Source organism: Amphiura filiformis, chromosome 2 (genome assembly GCF_039555335.1).
Source record: "Amphiura filiformis chromosome 2, Afil_fr2py, whole genome shotgun sequence".
NCBI lineage: Eukaryota > Metazoa > Echinodermata > Ophiuroidea > Amphilepidida > Amphiuridae > Amphiura > Amphiura filiformis.
Genome location: NC_092629.1, coordinates 56,147,944 through 56,168,883, shown reverse-complemented (window position 1 = coordinate 56,168,883; position 20,940 = coordinate 56,147,944). Strand labels below are relative to the sequence as shown.

General features: G+C 37.2%; 1 protein-coding gene across 1 annotated transcript in view; it reads left to right on the top strand.

The window, feature by feature from the left end:
* The window catches only part of LOC140146420 (TPR repeat-containing protein DDB_G0287407-like), a 64,132-nt gene that overhangs the window by 34,559 nt on the left and 8,633 nt on the right, over positions 1-20,940 (top strand). Inside the window, 8 exon segments of the mRNA XM_072168264.1 lie at positions 2,455-2,591; positions 3,397-3,508; positions 5,366-5,473; positions 6,574-6,747; positions 11,552-11,593; positions 11,595-11,740; positions 12,004-12,188; positions 20,387-20,546. Coding sequence (XP_072024365.1) covers positions 2,455-2,591; positions 3,397-3,508; positions 5,366-5,473; positions 6,574-6,747; positions 11,552-11,593; positions 11,595-11,740; positions 12,004-12,188; positions 20,387-20,546 — 1,064 coding nt within the window.

Below are 20,940 nucleotides of genomic sequence, written 5' to 3'. Positions count from 1 at the left end.
GGTCATTGAAAAAGTATAATGACCGCGTCTCGTGACGTAGCTCAAAGTACGCTCTACAATGACCACGTAAGGTGACGTGTTACGCGTTCGAACAATTTACTGGACGATGGTCGCCGATTTGGACATCGCATGATTGCGTGCTAGTGTGATTGGTCGCTAGCGGTATTTCCTTAATGGGCTATTCTATTTTTTACAGGGAAAACGACAGATAAAGTTAAAATTGTGTTCTGTTTTGAAATTAAAAGAAGAAAATGTGACGTAAATTGAATTAAATAAAGTGAAAAGTGACGGTTATGAATGAGGTTAATGACTTTGCATCAGTTATTTTTCGGGCATTGTGAAATAACTAAACATTGTGCTTTGGACCTCGGAATATCCCTCGGTTCCAAAGCACAATGTTTAGATATTTCACAATACCCTCAAAACAACTGATGCGCAGTCATTAACCTCGTAAGTAAACATCAAAAGACACACAATTGCTCTGGCTTGGGGTGATTGTGTAGATTCCAGAGGACGCTTGTATTCCAAATCGTATTCTTCTTGTCACCAGCTCTGAGCAATCACGAAGCGTGTTCAGTATATTTTGGTTCACCTCAAGTTTGGTAGTGACGTCAATGCTTTTTTGCGGTTGCGCCGTAAGCGTGCCAACAAACCGCCTCTGTACGCATGCGTGTTCACTCAGCGCGTTTAACTTTCCGCGCGCGATTCGATACTGTGGCGAGCAAAATACGCACATACGTCACTACCAAACTTGAGGTGAACCAAATTATAGCAATACTGTTCTGCAAATGAAATTCTCTTGCAACTATATCAGTCAGGTTTTGTAATTGGATCTGCATTTCAAGAAGTGTTACTGCTTGGCTACCTGCTAAAGGCTCAACACTGCTAGAGTTACTGCTGGTAACTGGTGTTGAATTATCACGTTCATTCTGGTTGGCTTGCTGGTCTAGTACAAGTGGTAATGAATGACTGGGAGATGTTCTCAAGAGTTTCTTGCTGCTGTATTCATGGTGGATGACATGTTCGGTAGCTGCTGTGTTTGCATCTGCAGGAGGGCTGCTACTTGGTTGAAAGTATTTGCCATCTGTGATTGGGTGTGGCTCATATCAGACAGGGTGTTGTTCATCTGTGATTGGGTGTGGCTCATCTGAGACAGAGTATTTAGAGTTTGGGCTTGAGCTGCGGTTGTGTTGGTAGATGTAGCATTGATATTCTCCAGTAGAGATATAGTAGTCAGAAAGAACAAAATGCTCTCCTTTTCCATTCAAATTGGTATAACTTCAGGGAATCCGGTGGCATCATGCCGAATGAGGTATTAAAATATGCAGTATAAGACCCATCTATTGATTATTCTATTTGATAAGTTTAGTTTAGTGTCATGAAGATATTGTTTTTGTTGTAAGTGTAACGGGGATGATTTTGGGGGTCAACGATCAATCGTAGGGCCCAATAAGATGAACAGGAGAAATTAACACAAAGACACATAAACTTGAAGTTTTATATGATGGAATATATTTTATTCAGACAGCTTGGATTGATGTACGATGGATATAAGAACAATGCAATATAGAGATGGAGTTATCAAATATGTGACACGATCAAGGGAAATGAGTCGGATGTCGCAAATATCGATTTTGAGATATTGGCAAAGAAAGTGTTAATATTCTTTTGTTTTATGTTGTTTTTAGCAATTGATAAATTGACGTAACTTCGCAACGAAAAGTCAAATCAACATGGGGTTTTCAGTGTCTGAAAGCTCTAAATGTCCTCTCTAAAAACATATGCAAAACTCATTTTCGACCAGGGTCGACATGTGACTCATTCTCCTTGATCATGTCACATATGATGTTGGCAGATGGATGCCTGGTAGAGAAGTAAGCTTGGAAACAGGCAGAGCACATGGGATAAACAAAATGACCTATGCCACAAATTTAAACATTACTTAAACATGTGTTAGCTATATAATAGACACTGAGTGACATTGACCTTGTTAAAGAGATGGGCATGATGGGAGGAGGAACATATGCAAATGAGGGCAAACAGGAAATTGGGGAGGTGAAGATTACATCAGATTACATAATCGGTTACTGGGCAAATTCCCTGTTACGGGGGGAAGTCACATGGCCTGGCACATGATCATGATGATGTAAACAAAGCAATTTTGACTGAACAGAATCAAAACATTGGAGAGAAAATAAAAACAAAACAAATGCATATAAAACCATAATTTTACATAGCTAAGATGGAAATAATAAATTGCCATAAATGATGGATATAACATAATTTGAAATGAAACCAAAAGTAAAGGGGGGGTTCTTGTGACGGTTACATAAGTGTACAGATACTTTTTGTGTGCAGTATACAATAGGTTATGAAAACTATTGAAAGACTTGAACTGATCTTGTTATGTAGAGGGAGATACTTTTACTTATTCAATGATATTTATTTCAACAGATTAAAGAACATGTTGTTGGTATTGGAGTAGATGCCCCTCTCATCTTATTAGGAGGTCCTGGCTCAGGGAAATCCTCAATCATGGCAAGAGTGGCTGACTTTGCTACAGCGAAAGCACTCACAGGAGAAATACCTGGGTTAGTAGAACTGAGAATGGACAATTCGTCAAGGGCATTACATAGTGATGGATATGCACTTTATGGTAAAATCAATAGTGATGGATGTTGAGATCTCAAAATAATTGCGCAAGACATAGTGACGGATAAATTGTGCAATCTATTACATATTTGAGATGTACGATATTTACTAGATTTTAACGTTTTAAACATTAATGACAAGTTTATAATCTATGCCCACTACAATTTACCTACTCAATGTTTTCCTGATGCCCATTTTTTGATAAATTTGCGATCAACATCCGTCACTATGTAATACACCCTGGGTTTAACATCCATCACTATGTATAATGCACCCAACGAATTGCATATTGCAATGTTGAGTGAGCGGCTTAATTTACTGTTTGTTGTATTGGCATTTTATTCACAGCATGATTCACATCTTGAGGGATTGAGTTTAGGTTCATAAAGTAACTAAGAATATCTGCAGCATCCCAATATTAACACTAACCTTAAACCCTAACCCTGCAGTACACATCTTTTCTTCTTTAAAAATAGTCCAGAATCACTCAAATGTTCTTTGTGCTCGATAAACTAATGCACACTCTGTGGCGGAGCCGAGGGGAGCAGAGAGGCACTAGCTCCTGCCAAAATCGGCACAAAATTAAGCCCATAATCTGTTATTATAATTGGACCCTGTCCCGTTTTCAAATCCTGGATCTCTTCCAGACACATTTGATCAAGAATTTTCTTTCTCTTGTGGTACAGTACCTGCTGTTTACAGCTAACATATTATATACTATTATTTGTTTATTTCTATTTACAGTGGTGGCGACAAAGGCTGGCATGTTTTCTACCATTTTGTGGGCGCTGTCCCTGGATCCCCTAACTTGGAAGCGACATTGAAGAGGTTGCTCAAAGAACTAGGTATAGTCAAGGTGAGTATTTGGATATGCCACACTCTACCCAAGTGTAATGGGGAGTTGTTAATACCGGGTAAAGGGACGTTGTAAAGTCGAGGTTACTCGAGAACTAGATGTTCTCAAATGGAGTATTTGGATGGTGAAGGCTCGAGTGTGTCTCTCATATGCCTCACTTCACCCTAGTGTTTAAACATGCAGGGAGTTGTTAGTGGGTAAAGGTTAAGTGATGTTAAAGAGGTTACTTGTGAGTTGCCAATGGTAAAAGTTAAGTGAGGATAAAGAGGCTACTTAAATAACTAGATGTAGTAAAGGTTAGTATTTGGATGGTGAAGGCTCGAGTGTGTATCTCAAATGCCTCGCTTCCCCCTAGGTAATGGGGAGTTTCTCAAATTCATCTCTCTACTATAATAGTGTAATGGGGGATTTCTTACATGTTTAAGGGATCTGATATTAACATTTATCGATGTTGTCACATATTTTTTGTGGGAGCTGAGAGTACACCAGACATATCGAATTGCATTCTGAATTCGAGAAATGTCCTTCTGATATCAAATTAATTAGTTTTTTTTTTTTTTTTAATTTGTGATGTAATACAAATTTTATGACAAACTATAAAAATTTGATATTTTTTAAATTTTTGATATTTAACAGTCATCGAAGTAAACTTTATAAATCTAATGATATGTACTTAAAGTGTATGTAGCTGGGATGAAAAGCCGATGATCAATTGAAAATTTTGACCTTTCATTTTGAAGGTATACGGTTTTTTTCCAAAAAGACCTAAATTTTGTTGGTGTTTTTGCCATAAAATATGTATTATATCGCTAATTTCAAAAAATCAAAATTATTTGATATCAGAATGGCATTCTTCGTATTCAGAATGCAATTCGATATGTCTGATGTGCTATCATGGCCCACAAAAAATATTGCCCAAACGTTCATACCCCACCCCTTAAGGCATAGGGGGCATGCCATACAATATGACTCATGAGAGAGTCATCATCACTGAAATCAAATTATGTCCTCCAGACTTGAAAAAGTTTCTGCAATCTTATTGGTTCTTAAAACCGTGTTATATGACATGATATAACATGGCTCAGTGTGTGCGCGTCGACGCGATTCGCGTACATGCTATTTGAACCAATCAGAGATGCATAGCAACAATGGTATACTTAATATATGATTCATATTTCTATTTGAATTGAAATGTTTAAGAATGAGTACAAAGGTATTGTTTATAGCGGCTGTCATGTATATTGTCTGATATAACACAGGTGACATCATTATTTTGAGCGTAAAGCAACTTGGCTTCACTCGTTGTTCGCCTGTGTTATATGAGACAATAGGTTCACGACAGTGGCTAAAACAATACCAATACCTTTATTCTCTAAATAAAACCTAGGCAGGTATGAATGATTGTGGATTCTTAGTCAGTGGTCTAGTTCGTAGACACATAATCTGATTGGACAATCGCATGATTTCGGGCGTCGTCTATCTTGATAACGCATAACACGCTTGTAGAGGTGCGCGTATGTATCTTTTTGGAAAAAATATTGGACCTGCCTCGTCTGTCACACGGTAGAGGATAGTAAAAACAAAAATTCCTATCGTTCAATCTCTAAATGGAACTAGAGACCCGTCCCTCTGTCATCTTAGAACTGTCCTCCAACATGGCTGCCATTTTAATTGTTATACCATTCCAGTTGGTTTAATGCTTAGGGTCATATAGTGAGATTACAACAGTTACTCATTTATGTGTAAATCTTAATCTTAAACTTATCATACTTTCAGGCATGACTTTTTCATGAATGTGTAAATACTCATGCCTGTACTTTGGTCATCTTTTAAACCATTTTCATTTCTTTGTTTCAGGAGAGTACAATGCCTAAGGACTTGGAGACAACATGCCAAGCAGCATTTGCAGCGTTATCTAACCCTAACACTAGACCGGTTATTATTGTCATTGATGCCCTAAATCAGGTAATTATACTCATTTGCCAAGCAGCATTTGCAGCGTTATCTAACCCAAACGCTAGACCAGTTATTATTGTCATTGATGCCCTATCAGGTAATTTTACTCATTTGCCAAGCAGCATTTGCGGCATATCTAACCCTAACTCTAGACCGGTTATTATTGTCATTGATGCCCTAATCAGGTACTCATTTGCCAAGCAGCATTATCTAGCCCTTACGCTAGACCGGTTATTATTGTCATTGATGCCCTATCAGGTAATTTTACTCATTTGCCAAGCAGCATTTGCGGCATATCTAACCCCAACACTAGACCGGTTATTATTGTCATTGATGCCCTAAATCAGGTAATTATACACATTTGAAAGTTAAGATTTTGAGTCTGTTTACAATTCAGGTGGTTTTCAACTGTATTTGTTTGAAGACCACAAGCCAAATATTTTTTTAAGGATAAGCCTATGCGGGAAAGCCAAATAAAAACACCCCAGTGTCTTACGTTTTCCTTTACAATTCAGAGTTGAACAAGGACCAAATATCTGGGGTTGGTATGCCAGAATTGATCCCTGGGCCCCCTATTGAGAACCCCAGGTTTACATGATTTTTATTGTGTTCTTGACATGTCTGAAATTAATATGCAGTACTTAGTGATGCTTTAATTTTTAAGCTGGATGAAAATATGTCTGGCTCCCACTTCACGCTGTAATTGGGGTCAGTCAGTTGGTAAAACTATTTGTTAAACAGGAGGTATTCTACTTCTGCTGTGCTCTCTATTGAAACCAAATTGTTGGTCAAATAATTTTTTTAAACTATTTAGATTACCAGCTGATAGTTGTTTGTGTTGCCGTTAGAGCACCGTCAATGAACAGAAATCAACAAGTTACTCTCAGAAGACAATGAGTAGATGGTGTGTGACTAAGAAATGCACAGGTCGCCGCGGTTCGTGTTCCGGGACAGTGGTTCATATTGCATATGCACTGTCAATCGGGGTGATCAGCTTACTGTATAAGGGAGAGTCTTGATCAATCTAGACTACTCAGAATGCAAATAGTGCAAAAAAATGAAGTGCATTTGCTTTACAGTACTATATGTTTATTTGTGTTTTCATTTAGTTTGATGAGTGTAAAGAGGCATCTGTTCTGAACTGGCTCCCTAGTAAACTTGCTACTCAAGTACGTTGTGTGTTCTCAATGATTGATGAAACCCCACAACATCAAACGTTACGGAGCAGACCAAATAAACCCACAGAGCTGTATGTCACCCCACTGGATATGGCATCAAGAGAGGCAAGTATTGTGACTAATTTTTCATGATCATGATAAGGCAAAGGAAAAATAACATGTTTTACAGGCCCAACACAACCAGATTTTGAGTTTTGGTGGATTTTTTTTACAATTTTGCTACACTCATGTAAAATCAACCGTTTCTTTTTTGCAAAAAATTTAATGATTTTGACTGCAAATTTTTGGAAAAAATTCAGAACTTTCTCAAAATAATTTTCAAAAAATATTCAAATAAACATGATATGTGACACGATCTGGTCCATGAGGCAAAAGGAGGCATGTTTGAAAACTGAATCAATAATTATTACCTTGTACAAATAACATATACTGAAAACAATATATTAAGGTATAGCATACTTGGTATGCTTATAAAGTTATGAAGTTTTGAGATTTCCATTTATCTTGTGTATTTTATTGTTTTTTTACTCCATATTTTTGCTGTTATCTCAATATCAAATTTGCCACCTTTGGCCTCCATGGAGCAGATCATGTCACATATATGTGATGTGATCAAGCAAAATCAGTCTGAAGTTTTCTACATGATTGTATAAAGCATTTGTCAAAGGTACATTTTGCAGAAAACGCCATTGAAATCAAACATTTAGTTCGATTTGATTTGATTTTATTTTATTTGGTACTATAAGAATAACATACAAATTACACTACATATACAGTATTATTATAACAAAATAAAATAAATTGCACATCAAAATTGCTGCATGAACATGAAGTATAACAAAATTATAAATTAACACAAGTACCAAGGATAGCCCAAAAAGCCTCGGGAAAAGCTTATTTCCATTGCGGTCCTTTACAAGCAAGAGAAAATATAGGAACAAACTGCCATACAAAAACAAGAACAGAGACAACGTGCACAAAGGACGCAAAAAGCAGATATGTGAGACCAGCTCAAACTCTAAAAATCAAATGGACCCTTGATCAGCTAAAAACTGTTTGACAGATTGTTTGTACAATTTAAAATCATTGATCTTGATTTCATTTGGCAGTGAGTTCCAATGATGAATTGCACTATTAAAGAAAGTGAGGCTATTTTGGCCCTTGGAGTGAGGAACCTTAAAGTTGAAAGGACTACCCCTAGTACTGTAATTATGAAGAGATGATACTCTAGTAAAATGCATTTTCATATATTCAGGACAACAGTTATGGAAAATTTTAAAAACATGACTAAGTTTTAATTGAACTACTCTGTCTTGACTTGATAGCATACCCACCATATCCAATTCTTTCTGCCCAATATGAGTACGTGGCCCCACATCCAAAATAAAACGATCTTGTTTTGCATAATTTGTAATTTGTTTTTGTAGTTTTTAGATAACCCTGTATACCATGAAGAACATGCATAATCGAAATGACAAAGAATTAAAGCTGAACACAGTGTCTTTCTGTTTTCTGTACAAGAATTTGAGTCTCCCGCGTGCTTTTTTGACAATATTAGAAGCAATTGATTCACCGGAAAGAGTATTATCGAGGGTGACCCCTAAATATTTCACAGACAGAGAGGTATTAATTAGCTCCCCATTGCAAGCAACAGTAAAACTATCAACTGAATTTAGCTTCCTTTTGGTACCAAATAAGATGGCCTCAGTTTTACCAAGATGAAGGGAGAGCTTATTATCTATCATCCGTTGCCTGCAAGAGTCTAATTCGAGACTCAGTTTATCAGCGATCTTTTGGGGATCTTTATCAGAAACAAGCAAGACACTGTCATCAGCGTATAAAAGTGATTTGCAGTCGACACTGGTGGGCATGTCATTCACATAGCAGAGAAAGAGGAGTGGACCAAGGATACTGCCTTGCGGAACTCCACAGGAAATATCAAGTGGGGCAGAATCAACCTGGTTAACATTGACGATTTGCCTCCTACCAGTTAAATAAGATTTAAACCACTCAACCGAGGACACTCCCAAGGCCTCTAATTTTTTCAAAAGAATGACATGGTCAACAGTGTCGAAAGCCTTTTGCAGATCAATCAAAACCATACCAGTAAAATTGCCAGAAGAGGTCTGACTATGAATATAGTCAGTAAGGTGAGTCAAACATGTGTCCGTTGAGAAAAGCCCCCTAAATCCAGACTGGAAGCTGTAAAGGATGTTATTCTTTGTTAAGTAGTTCTCAAGCTGGACATAGACGGCCCTCTCAAGGATCTTGGAAGTGACACTAAGAATGCTCACAGGACGATAGTTACCAACTTCTGTTCTTACATTTTTCTTAAAAAGTGGTTTAACACGAGCCATTTTAAAATCGGTTGGTACTGAACTTGAACTGATAGATAAATTGATAATGTTCGTTAAGGTTGGTCTGAACCCTGGAATTATGGAAACTTTCGGGCCTCATAACTTCTAAATTGTTGGTCTAAAGTATATAAAAGTATACATATTTAGAATGGCAAAGACTTGATAAGTTCATCTGTGAGGTCAAATTTGGGCCAAAATGGCACTTTTGGCCCAAAATCCCAAAAATAACGGTTTTGGCCCACTCCTTTTTGTGCATCATAACAAAAAATTCTTGGGCCAAAATTTTTTTTTATTAATTTTTAGAAACTAGATCAAAATATCTAGGACCCGTTTTTTCATTTTTTTGAATTTCGACCAATTTCACCAAAAATATTTGAAATTTGGGCCAAAATCGGGCTTTTTTATGTTTTTTTTATATGTTTAGATATTTTGATCTAGTTTTTGAAAATTAATAACAAAAAAATTTTGGCCCAAGAATTTTTTTTGTTATGATGCCCAAAAAGAAGTGGGCCAAAACCGTTATTTTTAGATTTAAGCAAAAGTGCCATTTTGGCCCAAATTTGACCTCACAGATGAACTTATCAAGTCTTTGCCATTCTAAATATATATACTTTTATATACTTTAGACCAACAATTTAGAAGTTATGAGGCCCGAAAGTTTCCATATTTCCAGGGTTCAGACCAACCTTAAATGATCTTTGATAACTAAGGCTCCATCCCTAAGAAATCTTGCTGGGATACCATCGAGCCCAGTACTTTTAGATGTGTTCAATGAACAGAGTTCTTTAAAAACAAAATCAGAAGTGATGGATGAGAGTCTAAAACTGTTTGGTTTCACATCCTTTTCTTTATAAAATTTTTTAAAAACTTCAGACTCAGTCGAAAAAAGACCTTTCGATGGTGGGAGATCTTTCACTAGGTTGCCAGCAACAGTAAGTGTAAAAATCATTAAAACAATTGGCGACTTTTTTAGAATTAAAACACTTCTCACCATTCACAGTTAAAACAATTTGAGAATGATCTTTACCTTTGGAGCTGTAGCCAAGAGATTTAAATTGTTTCCAAAGACCTTTAGGATTGTTTTTGTTTTCTTCAATTTTGTTAGAAAAATATGAAGCTTTTGCCTTCTTAATATCCCGTTGAATTTGATTTCTGATTTTACAGAACTTTGTGTAAACCTCAGGATTGTTATAATGTTTAAAATTGTGCAAAAGCTTATCTCTTGTACGGATGTTATCCAAGATGTCATTATTCATCCATGGTTCGGTTTTATTTTTTATTCGAACCTCTTTGACAGGAGCTATTTTGTCAATGACACTCAACAAGTTCATTTTAAATACATTCCAAGCAGAATCCACATCACTGCAATAAACATGTGACCAGTTCTAAATATGTGACTCCTCGCCACAACTGAGCCCGGATGTCGCCAATCATCATTTTTGAGATATTCAACCAAAATATTCTTCTTGAAATTAGCTTTAAAATGATGTATATCATGTCTATAGTACTTGACATTTAAGTAGTGAAAAATCAATAAAACAGTCAATAAATCCTTTCTTTCCTATTGTTTATTGTTAAGTTCGATGGAGCATATCTCAATAGTGGCACTGGCGACATCCGGGCTCAGTTGTGGCGAGGAGTCACATATATGAACAGTTGAAGTGTTTCCAAAACAATAGACAACAAGAGAAAATTTTACCTTTGTTTGTCTATATCTGGAAATCAATATTTGGTGTAGTTTGGCAAAATATTTTATACAGCTAAATTTGTTAAAGTAAGAACATCTCATAAAATAGCCAAAACTTGTTTTATCTAGCCCCAATTCTTGAAGGCTGTCCTAATCTTTTTGACCCTATTACGGCCCTGGATTCTGCTGTGTTGTCCAGTTTGTGTGTTACAAAGGAGAGAAATTAAAGGTGGAGAGGATTACAAATTGTGACTGTTCAGCACGAATGAGCCGTAAATGTTCTAAATTGTATTCTGAGTTACAGTGTAAAATGTGCATGAAGGTCATATTCATCGGTACCTCAAGTTGGTGTGACTTCTATCTCATTTTTATAGTCAAACACCAATCAATAATCATATTGATGAAGAGGATAATAAGCTTCTAACTTAGATGGCTATAGAATTTGGTCTGGTCTTTGTTTGCTTTGGCTAAATCCTGTTCAGTTGGTGGGTTACCAGGCATTGTATTTTGTATATGTATAACCAACAATTAACAATGAGAGAACTTTCTTGAACCTCGTTGACTTGGGGATGATTTGAAATGACCACCAATTATGACTGTTTGATATTTATTGCCAGCAATGTGGAAAAAGAGACGCATGTAGAAACAAAAAAAGCTACCATTTTGTTGAAGGAGCAAAGTTCAACAAACCATAACCCCACTTCTGGATATCGTTTGAAGTCAAATGATATACCATTTTAAAGCTTATGATGTATATTTTCTAAACACGAAATAAAACAAACTTGATCGGGGAGGAATTTACGGCTCATTCGTCGTGTACAGTCACAATTTGTTCTGCTAAAATTTAAATTTTCTTTTATCACAGGCTATCGTCAAGGAAACCCTTGGCAAATACAACAAGCGCCTTTGATAAGGAGCAGATGGCGTCATTACTAGGGAAAGATTCCTCCCAGAATCCTTTGTGGTTATCAATAGCTTGTGAGGAGCTGCGAGTGTTTGGGTCGTTTGATAAGCTTAACGACAAGATTAACAGTTTAGCAGATGGACTCCTCAAGTAAGTATTCATTAATAAGGCACTTTTTGGTTTGTTGCAATATCCAGCTCTTAATTTTCTACTTACATCAACAGATGCTTGCAAAATGAAGTGGTATGTTGAAACATTTCATTTAGGCCCAAAAAATGTTGCATTGGTGATGATTAAAAATAGGGTAGCAAATTGATTGATTGATTGTTGATTAATTGAATGCTTAATTAATAGTTGATGGTTAATTCGTTGATTGGTTGATTGATTGATTGACATTCCATTTTCTTTAACAGTCTGCTAGCTCAGGTGTTGGACAGATTTGAGGCTGAATCTGGTGGTCATCTCCTAGAAGCCACTCTCTGTCTACTGGAATGTTCATCCACAGGATTATTAGAGACAGAATTGCTGGCTATACTTGGGGATGAAGATAATCTGATGCCATCTGACAATAAAGAAAAAGGGGAGAAGGGAGAAAAAGGTAGGGGTGCTAACTGAAGTTTTACTCTTATTTCAGGGGTTCTCAATTCATGGTTCAGATTAAAATTCAGGGGACACCCACACTGGCCCCTGGGCACTTCACATCCATCGGCCCCAACAAACTGCCTGTATTATTTGGCCTTCGAGAAAAACTAATTGAGAACCCTTTTCTTAGTTGCAAGTGATAAGCTTATGAAGACTCGGTATTTTTCTAATATTTGCTCCGATTGGCTCTCGCTATCTAAGAGTGTATGAATAAAATGCTTCAATGCTGTCATTTTTCTAACGTTTGCTCTGATTGGTTCTCGCTAGAGTGTCACCTTGGTCTGGGGCGGACATTTTAAAAATGAATCATAGGGCCTGCATTTTGGCTCGACATTTGAAAGGGGCGTGAATTCATTTTTGGATACGCCCCTATTATAATTAGGTAATACTCGACTCACACACATTCCCTATTATGTATATACATGTACCACATGTAGTAAATCTGTCTGCTTTATCTGTATTGTGCCGTTCTTAAGCAAATAGTTAAACACGATTTCATCAAACATTATAACAATAGCTCTTTTACAGTGTGCAATCATCCCGAGCAATAATTTGGCAATAATAGAGGATGTGCGTGAAATTATTGATTGGCTCCATACAAAGGATTTGAACCGGTGTCCTTCACCATAATCATGGCGCAATGCAGTGCATTCAATCAAACGTTGTCGTCAACCTATTTGATCGTATAGTGCATTTGTTATGTGTGTGAGACGATTGCAATAGCTTGTAATCATGCTTTTGTTGAATGAATTTGAGTACTCCGCCATATTTACGGTATGCTACGTCATAATCTAGGTGATTATTTGCATCGGATGTCTTGAATACGCTGGCGAAGTTGTGTAATAATCGGACTAATGCTATAACAGTAGGTGAATACAAGTATTGAATATAGGCCTATCGCGTTGCAAAGCCCAATTCCGTGATCCCAGCGAAAGTGAAATAAAAATCAAATTGTTAGGCCTACTTTTATAAAAAAATTTAATGAAAAAAATTGGCAAAAAAACCAAGAAAACGGCAATATCGACGAAGTTGAAGCCCCATTCAAATAGGTCTACATGTAGCTAATTTATATACTGTCTGTAATACAGATTCACGTAAATGCATTATTTTTGTCTTAAATAGGCCTACACGGCTTTTGGCTGAACCACTAGCAGAAGACACCAAATTGATGTTTTATGACCTTTGACATTCTTTTGTGGCGAGTGACATGGTCAGTTCAATTCACGCCGAGTGTCCTTGACAGGTTTGACTCTGCTTCAGTGGTCATGAAAGAATTCAAAAGATAACCTCTGCCCCAACAATCCCAAGCAATTGTCTGAAACTGCTTTTCGGATGATGTATCATAAGAACTCAGTCGTCAAATGATGATAGTCATATAATGACCAAAAGATTATTACTGACTACTATATCATTGAAGACTGAGTTCCACAGTACACAATCTGAATTTTGATGATTTTTACGATCGTCTGGATGAAAAATCACTGAATGGGCCGTTAGTTCCCTCCTCTCCTTACCTTGGCAATATGAATCAAAGAAAAATAAAGAAAAAAATAAATAAAACAAGGAAAAAAAAGACAAAGCAAAGAAACAATAAAAGAAAAACAAATATGAAAAGTTCGAACAATATTTGGTTTATAAAATTAATGTGACCTAGGTTTGACAATGGAGTGAAAGACTATTATTATTGATTAGGCACGGATTTTAAAAGTACAGCTCCTATGCGTGTATAGCAAAAAATTGGAATAGAATGTTTGGAGTCATGTAACTAAAATACTAAATGCATTCTGCAAAATGTGCTCTATCTGACCAATTTATAAAGCACTTCAAAAGCTTTAATTTGACACATTGTTTGACATGTTCGGAATTATGGTAAATCATTAAATAAAATATTTATTAATTAATCAATTATGTCAATTAATTAAAAATTTAATGCAAATATGCATATTTTCTCTAACAGAATTGTAGGATTTGACAAGAGCCATTTTTCTTGTAAGTTTGATTCTTATAACATACCGGTATCGTATTGCGTCCCATTATAGTTACAAAAAAAAAAATATGTGTGCAGGACACACATACGCACACCTACACACACACACCCAAAGGATCGTACTGTTTTACAATCGTATAACATTCTTTGGCGCTAGTAGTAGTAGTAGTAAATTCCAATTTTCTTTGCTTTACCTCACTTGTTCTGCTCAAAATTAAAAGGGACATATCTGACAGTAAAAGCTTACATTTTATGGAAATTATGTTTAACTATTTGTTTAAACAGCACAAAACAGATAAAGCAAAATTACTATACATAGGACTATACATGTATGGTATACCAGGGACTGTTTAAGAATATATCATTAGATTTATGATATTTACTTGAGGACTGTTATATATCAAAATGTGAAAAATATCAAATTTTAATAATTTGTCATGAAATTTGTATTATATCATAAATTTAAATGAAATTTATTTGATATCAGAAAGACATTCTTCGTATTCAGAATGCAATTCGATATGTCTGATGTGCTCTCATGTCCCACAAAAATACTATCGAAACGCTCAAAACGCTCATTCCAGATCCCTTAAAGTCATAATGTACAATCTTATAATATGAATTTGGTTAATTTTTTTCAAACCTGACTTTTTAGCATATTTGTAATGTTTACAACTTGCACCTAAATGGAATCAGCCAAATTGCTTGTGTTTGTAGGTAAATAGAGCAAAGTTCGACATAAAGTCATAATGTCATCCCATAGAACTGCGTGTTAAACGGCCAAAATAACAAGCAGTGTTTCTTTCACTTTACCTTATTATTTCAGCTTAAAATTAACAGAAACCATTCCCGATAATTATTACTAGTATTATTTCAGCATTTTGTGTATTATAATGATCGTACATTAAGTCTTTAATTTGGTTAATTTTCTTTGTCTTTTTTTTCTTTTCTTGTTTTATTTATTTTTCTTTGATTTATATTGCCAGGGTAAGGAGAGGAGGGAACTAAAGGAATATTCAGTGATTTTTTGATTTTTTTTCATCCCGACGATGGTAAAAATCATCAAAATTCAGATTTTGGATACTAGACTGCGGAACTCGGTCTTGACAGTCAGTAATTTTTATATTTTGGACATTACTATGACTATCATTTGAGGACTGAGTTCTTATGATTTTACATTTACATTTACATTTACAGGCATTTATGGCGCCATTCACAAAGATACCATGGCGCTTACAAAAATATACACAAAAAGTCAAATAACAAGAGAACAGTTCAAGAAAACAAATGAGTCTTTAGCATAGACTTGAACGCGGATGTGGTCGCAGCAGATTTTATGTCCATGGGTAGTGAATTCCATGCCGTAGCGGCTGCAATGTGAAATCTGTTTTCGCCAGTCATTCTGTGGCTGCGTCTTGGAATAGCAAGCCGGTTAGTGTCAGAAGACGATCGCAAGGTACGAGGAGGAACATAAACGGTAAAGTAGTCTGAAATGTAGTTGGGACCTAGTTGTTGCATGGACTTATAGACGTACAGAAGGATTTTGAACAGTACTCGTTGGCGAACTGGAAGCCAGTGCAAGGTCTCTAGGAGATTGGAAGCGTCAGTTCTACGACCAACTGCAAAAACCAGTCTCGCAGCATTATTCTGTAGGCGTTGTAGTCTTGTAAGGTCTTTGCCGAATAATGAAGTGAAGAGTCCGTTGCAATAGTCTAGACGAGATGAAATGAGCGCAAGAACTGCAAGGTGGCAAGTGTCCTGGTCGATGAATTGACGAATACGCCAGAGATTTCGTAATTGGAAATTGATGGATCTGCGAAGGAAGTTGACATGGCTGGAAAGAGTCATTGTGGGATTGAACATGACGCTGAGGTTTCGAACAGTCTCAGATGGCTTGATCTTGGCTGTGCCAATGGTGAGTTCAATTTGGGGCAAGTGTTTAAGATTGTAAGGTGACCCTGCAACAAAGAACTCCGTCTTAGAATCGTTCAGCTTCAGACAGTTTGCTGACATCCAGGTTTTGATTTCATGGATACAGCGAGTCAATGTAGACAGGGCACGCTCCATATCACCGGGAATGCTGGGATTAAACGAGATGTAAAGTTGCGTGTCGTCGGCATAGATATGATATCTAATTCCATGACTGATGGCAATGTCACTTATGGGGCGAATATATGCGGTAAACAGAAGTGGGCCCATTACAGAGCCTTGCGGCACACCAAAATCGCTAGTTATGGGATCAGATGAATGAGTGAACCACTGAAGAGCAGTGTTGGATACAGCAAAGCGTTTTTCAAGACGACTAATCAAGATGTTATGTTCTATAGTATCAAACGCCGCTGATAGATCGAGGAGCGCTAGGAGGACGACGCATTTTGAGTCAATTTCAGTCAAGATGTCAGTTTGAACTTTTATGAGTGCAGTCTCAGTAGAGTGACAGGCCCTGTAAGCAGATTGCAAGGGATCCATTAGTTGGTGCAGGCTGAGATGTTCAACAAACTGTGTCGCAGCACACTTCTCAATGATTTTAGCAGCGAAATGGAGGTTGCTGACTGGTCTGTAGTTCTTCAGATCATCCTTACACAAAGAAGGCTTCTTAAGGAGAGGAGAAACCACAGCCGAATGTGCGTTGGCAGGGAAAATACCAGTTCTCAGAGAACTATTAACAAGCTCAGTCAATACTGGAAGGTGGAGTTCTAAATGCTGCTTCAAGAGCCATGTGGGCTCAGGGTCTAAAAGGCATGTCGAATTAGAAGACTTAGTGATAGTACGTCTCACATCATCCATAGATACTTCATGAAATTGACTAAATCGTCTGCAGTTATCAACACAATGATCAGTACAATTACCACTGTCAATATTCAAATCTTGACGAATTCTGCGGATCTTAGTCACAAAGAAATGAGCAAACTTATTGCCGAGATCAGCGGGATCATTGTAAGATGGAAGAGGTCTCCCTGATTGTTCAACAACTGATTCATGACTTGAAACACTTCCTTTGTGCTGGCATTGTGAAGTTTGGTGCCAAAATAATCCTTTTTGGCAATTGTGATGTTAGTCTTGACTTTTTGTTAGCTTCAGTGAATTCCAAGCGATCATTTTCAGAGCGTGACTTTCTCCATTTACGTTCTTTGCGACGGCGTTCTTGACGCGATTGATGGACAGAGTTGTTGTACCAAGGCATTCTACATCTGATAGACCTTGAGCGAGTTATTGCAGGTGCAAGCTCATCCAGAGTCGCACGGACAACCTGATTGTACCAGTCAAAAATATCACCCGGATTCTCAAACATTGGGATGTCATTAAAATGTTGAGAGAGCGAGTTTTCAAAGTCAGAATCATTGATGTCCTTGTAGTTCCTGAGAACTTGTGTGACACGCTCGGGAAGTGGTTTTCAAGGTTCACATTGAAATGGACACAGTGATGTTTGACTTTAACTCTATCAGCGATGAAACTTTCATCAACAGTACAGTTCAAAACAAGATTGTCATCAGAAACTGTGAACACATGATCCAAAATGTGCCCATACGTATGCGTTGGTCTATCCACATGCTGCATGAGGTTAGCAGAGGTAATAATGTTTGAAAACTGTATGACATCGGATTTGTCTGGACGATCCCAATGCACATTGAAGTCCCCGACAAGGAGCATCTTTCCAGGAAGTATTGAAATGTCATCAACAAAGTTATCAAATTCAGCAATGAAGTCAGAATGCCGAAATCGAATTCAGGAGATGGTGGAGGACGGTAGATGGCGACAAGGTTGAGGCGATTTGCATTGTCTGTTATGCATGCTGATTCAAAGTACTTGGTGACACATTGAGATTTTCTTGGAGACAAGTTCAGCGGGGTTTTGAATATAATGGCAATACCACCACCACGGGCGTTGTTAGGGCGCGATATATTCAGGAAAGAGTATCCAGGAGGTGTACTTTCACCGATGATAACCCTATCATCATCACGCAGCCATGTCTCAGTTAATATCATTATGTCGATGTCATGTTCAAGAATGTAATCAACAAGAAGAACAGTCTTGTTTCCCAATGATTGTGCATTCCATAAGCACACATTAAGTTTTGAGTCCATAGTACCATAGTGTGGTAACTGACGTAAGTTAGTACAGTTAGCATAACGAGGTGTTTGAAGTTCATTTGGTTTAGACCTATTTCCTATGATGGTTGGTATAGAACTATATTGATCAGCATCGGTATCTACAACAGGTGGCACTCTCGGGTGGCGTTTCCCCCCTCTCCGACCCCTTCTGGTTATCGGTTCAGATCGTATACCAAGTGATGTAATGTATTGCCATAGATTTGTAGGAAGTTTCATAGTCACTTCAGATCTCATTTGCAACAGTTCATCCCTACTATAACACATTGTGCTATTAGAATGCTGGTAATCAATACAGATCAATTGGGTTGAACACACAGTGATAAGCACCAGGGCTACAAGTGCAATCACTGCTGAGACCAAGTGTTTTCTGCATGGGATAGTACTATACTGTAGAGAGTTGGCTAGCATCATCCTTAACAACACAAAATTGTGATGTAAAAATCCACAAAATATAGAAAACTGAGCAGCCGAAATCCACAAAAACTGTCCAGCAGTGTCCTTGGGTCTCCAAAATACTTTTAAACAGCTTCTGGAATGATGTTTCAATCCGAGGAGCAGTTTCAGACAATTGCTTGGGATTATTGGGGCAGAGGTTATCTTTTGAATTCTTTCATGACCACTGAAGCATAGTCAAACCTGTCAAGGACACTCGGCGTGAATTGAAAGACCATGTCACTCGCCACAAAAGAATGTCAAAGGTCATAAAACACCAATTTGGTCATTTGGTGTCTTCTGCTATCTAAAGGCCTTATATGGCTGATTTTGTACCTTTCGTCATTGTCATAGATGTGCTAACAAAGCTTGCTAGTGCAGTGGTTCAGCCGAAAGCCGTGTGTCTAAGGCAAAAAATAATGCATTTACGTGAGTCTGTAATTTATATACCGGTACTGACAGTATATAAATTAGCTACATGTATTTGAATGGGGCTTCAACCGTCAATACTGTCGCTTTTCCTGTTGCCATTTGTTTTTCATTAAAAAATTTATAAACGTAACAATTTGATTTTTTTTCACTTTCGCTGGGATCACTGAATGGGACTTTGTAGCTGGATTATTCAAAACTTGTTTTTACCTACTGCTATATATATAGTATTAATCCGATTATTACATAACTTTGCCAGCGTATTCAAGACATAGGTTATGTAAGGGATAAACTGTACATGGGTAAAGAGGCCCTGCATGCTTTTATTGATTGGCTCCAAACAAAGGATTTGAAAAGTGTCCTTCACCGTAATCACGGCGCAGTAGCCTACAGTCCATTCAATCAAATGTTGTCAGTGTGCGAGACGAACGATGTATAAATCTGGAGGTCACATCATCACTTATCATGCTTATTGTAAAAAGTTTGTCCAATGCATATACTGTGTGTAGGCCTATTGTTCCCGGTATTGTCAATGCAATCAAGCAAACAGGTATTATATTTTGAAAAGGCCGCTATAGTATATTCACATGGGTGTCTTGAATGGCCAATCATATGGGACATAATCAAATTGCAGTGACTGCTTCCTTTGTTACCACATGTCAGTCATCTTGTGATTATTGGACCATGTAAACCTGCAAAAAACGAGCCAAAGTGCAGGCCCTATGTTAGAAGAGCAGCAACGACATCACTTGCATTACATTTGAGATGTTAAATCTACATCATATGCAAAATTTGAGGAAATTTGCACGAGTCCATTTTATTTTAGGGCCATTTGTCTATAACTGGTCTTTACATGTAGCCCTATGGAGAGAGTGCCCGTTGAGGGCGCTATAACCCCCATTTTAGGAACAAAAATGGGATTTTAAAAAAACGTACTCGTGCGAATTTTCTAAAATTTTCATAGTATGTAGTATGAACATGTAGAAATATAATCAAGTAGTTGCCCTACCTGCTCTTCTCCGAAAAAATAAAAAGTCCTATACCTCAATGATAATGAAACCTAGGTGATATGTATGAATAAAATTCTTCACTCCTGACATTTTTCTAACATTTGTTCTGATTGGTTCTCGTTATCTAAGAATGTATGAATACAGTTTAATACTTTGCTTTATTTGTATTTTTCTATTTCCACAGAATCTCGTGAGAAGACGGCATCTGACATTGGTCCTCTCTCAGCACACAAATGGGCAAGAGTATTCCGAGGTCTGAAACCGTTCCTGAGACCGTTTGGTGATAGTGGAGAAGGAAGACTTGATTTCTATCATAGGTCTCTTAGCAAAGCAGTCAGAGCCAAGTATGTTTGTTTTACGTTTGTTTGTATGTTCCGTAGAATTAAAATTGAAAAAGCAGAGTGAATAATTCTGGAATACCCAGCACACTACACAAACAGTAATTATAACTCGAATCCTAGTTAAACACATAGGGTGGGGAAGGCAAACCAGAATTATGACACATACTCTAAATCGTTGGCAGAGTGCAACACTATCGTAAGTGCAGTAGAATGCAATAGCTGCTATTTGCAACATTTCAATAAATGTACTTACTTTTAACCAATAACACTAGAAAAAACACCCAACTACATGTAAAGGTGATATCTTGGGGTTAGCCTAGTGGCCATCAGGAAAGTATACAGAACATCAACACTTTACAATGAGCATGATGAAGGGATTGTGCTGCAAACAATAGAT